The sequence below is a fragment of the Habropoda laboriosa genome, unplaced genomic scaffold (assembly GCF_001263275.1).
Source record: "Habropoda laboriosa isolate 0110345459 unplaced genomic scaffold, ASM126327v1 scaffold204, whole genome shotgun sequence".
Classification (NCBI taxonomy): domain Eukaryota; kingdom Metazoa; phylum Arthropoda; class Insecta; order Hymenoptera; family Apidae; genus Habropoda; species Habropoda laboriosa.
In genome coordinates this window covers 1,176,116-1,179,557 of record NW_017100385.1, presented here as the reverse complement: position 1 = coordinate 1,179,557, position 3,442 = coordinate 1,176,116, and the positions used below count along the sequence as shown (strand labels likewise).

At 26.0% G+C, this 3,442-nt stretch overlaps 2 protein-coding genes across 2 annotated transcripts in view; one reads left to right on the top strand and one right to left on the bottom strand.

The window, feature by feature from the left end:
• Positions 1-347: 347 nt before the first annotated feature.
• On the bottom strand, positions 348-1,325 carry LOC108575066 (cytochrome c oxidase subunit 6C-1-like). The gene is made up of 3 exons (XM_017937772.1): positions 1,212-1,325; positions 507-667; positions 348-429 (listed from the first exon to the last, which is right to left on the bottom strand). Exons 2-3 carry the CDS (start codon positions 665-667, stop codon positions 360-362), a joined length of 231 nt encoding a protein of 76 aa, XP_017793261.1. The 5' UTR covers positions 1,212-1,325; the 3' UTR covers positions 348-359.
• Positions 1,326-1,965: 640 nt separating this feature from the next.
• LOC108575042 overlaps positions 1,966-3,442 on the top strand; it is a 3,821-nt gene continuing 2,344 nt past the window's right edge. Inside the window, 4 exon segments of the mRNA XM_017937746.1 lie at positions 1,966-2,123; positions 2,570-2,759; positions 2,839-3,078; positions 3,161-3,420. Of these exon segments, the coding sequence (XP_017793235.1) occupies positions 2,619-2,759; positions 2,839-3,078; positions 3,161-3,420 (641 nt within the window). The 5' untranslated portion in view covers positions 1,966-2,123; positions 2,570-2,618.

Sequence of the window (3,442 nt, the reverse complement as noted above, 5' to 3'; positions counted from 1 at the left end):
AATTTTGTTTTTATTTATATAAAATTTATAAAATTGTTTTAACAAATTTTAACTTTTTTACAGTTACTACCTTACTAAATGCATTATTCATGTTGAATGAGTTTTACATATGTTAAATAGTTTAATTTATGTCCTGTGAACGAATAATTATTGTAAAAAAGTACAATATAAATGGAAAAACTATGTTGATCCCAATTATAGGTAAACCAAGATTTATTATTTAACAAACCTTGGGTTTATTTAAATTACAAGTGTATGTTGAGATACAAACACTTTCTATAGTATTTATTCATCAAACATGTACATAATTTTGTAAATAAAATTAAATATCACTAATGTTTTATTTATGTGTATGATGTTCATTTTGAAGTAGATTCCATAAGTCCAGCATCATTCATTATCTTTAATGATTTCATTGGATCATAAGTTCTAAAATAAAAAATGAACGTTTATATTCGGGATGAAAATAAAGGATGTGAATATATTATTTGTGACATTTCAATTACTTGTAAAATTCTTCAACTTTCCGATTATGAGGATTAGAAATACATAATTTGTAGGTAATACCACATCCAACAGCAACAACCACCCCAATTCCTAAACTCTTTCCAGCCTTTGTAATGTGTAAGTCTCGAAGTTGAGGTTTTGGTATCCTTCCTTCAGACATCTGAAATATCAATTTGACATCATATATGTAAGTACATTAAATATAACATTTTTTATATACATATGATTTAAATATACATGTAAATATTCACCACATGTCAAATAAATATTCTTCTATGACATGTACATAATGTACCCAATAAACTGTATGTAATGAGTTTCATTAAATACATTTAAGTTTTTATTTACTTATTGTTAAAATATTTCTACAATATATTAGTAGAATTGATATCAACATCACTCCACAATGGCATACAAGCAATAATTTTAATCAATATTACACAGTTGAATAAAATCGGTGTTAAAAATATTAACATGACATAAAAAGAAAAAATTTTTTTCAAATTAAAAAAGATAAATCAGTTTGTAATATTTCTCCACATTCAATATATTGCATAAGTTAGAAGTTTACATATGAAATGTTGATTTGTTAATATGAAATGAATATTACGTAACATTTAATTCTTATTTTGAATTAAAATAATAATTGTTTTAACTAATTGTAAGTACAGTAAAAGTTCACTAAGGGAAGATCATTTACATACTTTTTCCAATGAAATAATATTATTCCTTATTTAGCTTCAAACTACGTAGTTCAGACTGCAATAACGTCGATACTATATTACATGGAATCTGCTGGAAACCATTCGCAAAGTTACAATTTGACTCCCACTAAATGATAGAAGCGTTCCGCAATAAGCCTTTTACAAATCCGTGCGTTCTTAAAATACGAAAGTTTTATTTAATTAAAATGTTTTTTACATAAAATGAAAAAGAATATTGTTTATCATAAAAAAAAAATATTAATGGAAATAATCATGAAAATAAATCGTGCATATATAATAACATACATACAGAATGTTGTATGATATTATTATTATAATTTCTTATCAAAAACTTGTTTAACAAAAATTATTCTTTTATTTCTTAAAATTTCACATGCTATTCACATTTTACTTAGTTTATTGAAAAATGTGAAAAAAATAATAAATCTAATAATAAACTAATCTAATCTAAAAAACTAATAATAAAATTCAATTTCATAAGAAGACCTAAATTGTTGGCTAAAACAAGATAAACTAGCAATTAGCATTATCGACATCATTTTTAGCATTTGCCATTTTCAAATATATCTTATACTACTATTATCCATGGTGGATTTATATGAAAAACGGGAACGTCTATTCGGAGTTGTAACAAAGAACGTTGCAATGATTAAGTGCGTAATTTGGTGGCGTTTGGCTTATAAATGATCTTTATTACGTTTATTTGGAAATGTTAAAAAATTTAAGAATAGTAATTTGCGTTTGGTCTATTGTTAATATTTATTAAAAATGCAGTGATAGTGACAGCTGACGAGGTGTCGAGTTGTTGCGTAGGTGGCTACGACTGTACTTGGACTGTCTCATTTGTATTAATAAGAAGCAAGTGTTAACGTTAGATTGTAAAGTTTATTAGTAAGTTCAAGTTACATCGAAATAAATTTTCAGTTTTTTTTAAGTTTGTTGCCCTTTTTGTTATCATAGTTAAATTTATAAAAATGTTTGTAAATATTATTTGCGGATTAATTTTGTGGTACGTAATAATAACCTTTTGTATAATCTAACTTGATATAATATTTTTTTGTGTTTACATCTGCATTGTTGTTTCTAATGTATTAACAAAGAAAATTTTTTTGTACAAAGTTTTTTGTAAAAAAAATTCTGTGGTATGCATAATTTAATTTATTACAGTAGTTATTACTCGAGGTATACTATTTGTGACTATATATAACATGTTACTTTATAATATCTTACCAAGTCATTAATACCCATAGATTTACCTTTGTTTTGTTATATTGTTCTATCTATCATTTTTTTAATGTGTTGGTGATATCTCAATGCCAATTCATTATAATTAACAGATTATTTTTCACGACTGTATAAAAACAGTCAAACCTATACATAGCGATCATGGAACAGATGATTGCTTTAAGTACCCAAAATCCATTGACTTTATTAGTAAAGTTTGGGATGATGGCCTGGAATGATACTTGTGGAAATGAAAATTGTTCAGGACATGGAGAATGCTATAATGGTACTTGTTTGTGTGAGGTAATATTTGTCAAAAATTACAATAGAATTCAGTCCATTTCTTGTATTTTTAAATATAATTTCTACATTTTCTTCATAGATTCAGTTTGATGGATTAGAATGTCATGTTCCAAATTTAAGTTACTACATTGCATTCGCAACTATATTCTTTATGCTGGCATTTGTGTGCCTAATACAGCTTATTATGTGTATCATCGCAGAATGGCAAAAAATGAAAGCACCATCCTTTCTTAGAGCTTGTAGGGTCACAACACAGAAAGTTTTATATTTTATTGTGTTTCTTGCATCATTGATAAGAGGAGCATATTTTACATCCCCGGTAAATATCATATAAAAAGGAATATTAAACTTTTTAATTCTTTTATAAATACTCACAAAATATTAATCTTCTTTTTTAATAGACTGCATTTAAAGAAGGATGGTCCAGAAGTTTATCATCTGCATATTATCCACTTGTTTTAAGTGGATCTTCATTAATTGTTTGTTTCTGGGCTGAAGTATTTCATTTGAGAGATATGTCATGGGACAAACCACAGTTTCTTTCAAAATCATTTATGGGTTTTGTTGTGTTTAATATATTAACATATTCTCTGCTTCTGGCAGAATTTATCACAGCTCAAATATATGCACAAGAGGATCAGGTAATTTTTTCAATTATTTACATCTATAAAAAGAAGATGAAG

Excerpts from the sequence above, each read along its gene's own strand:
- LOC108575066 (XM_017937772.1), bottom strand. The coding sequence starts at position 667 with ATGTCTGAAGGAAGGATACCAAAACCTCAACTTCGAGACTTACACATT. Across the intron at positions 430-506 it reads AAAGTTGAAGAATTTTACAA|AACTTATGATCCAATGAAAT; the intron begins GTAATTGAAATG and ends TTTTTATTTTAG.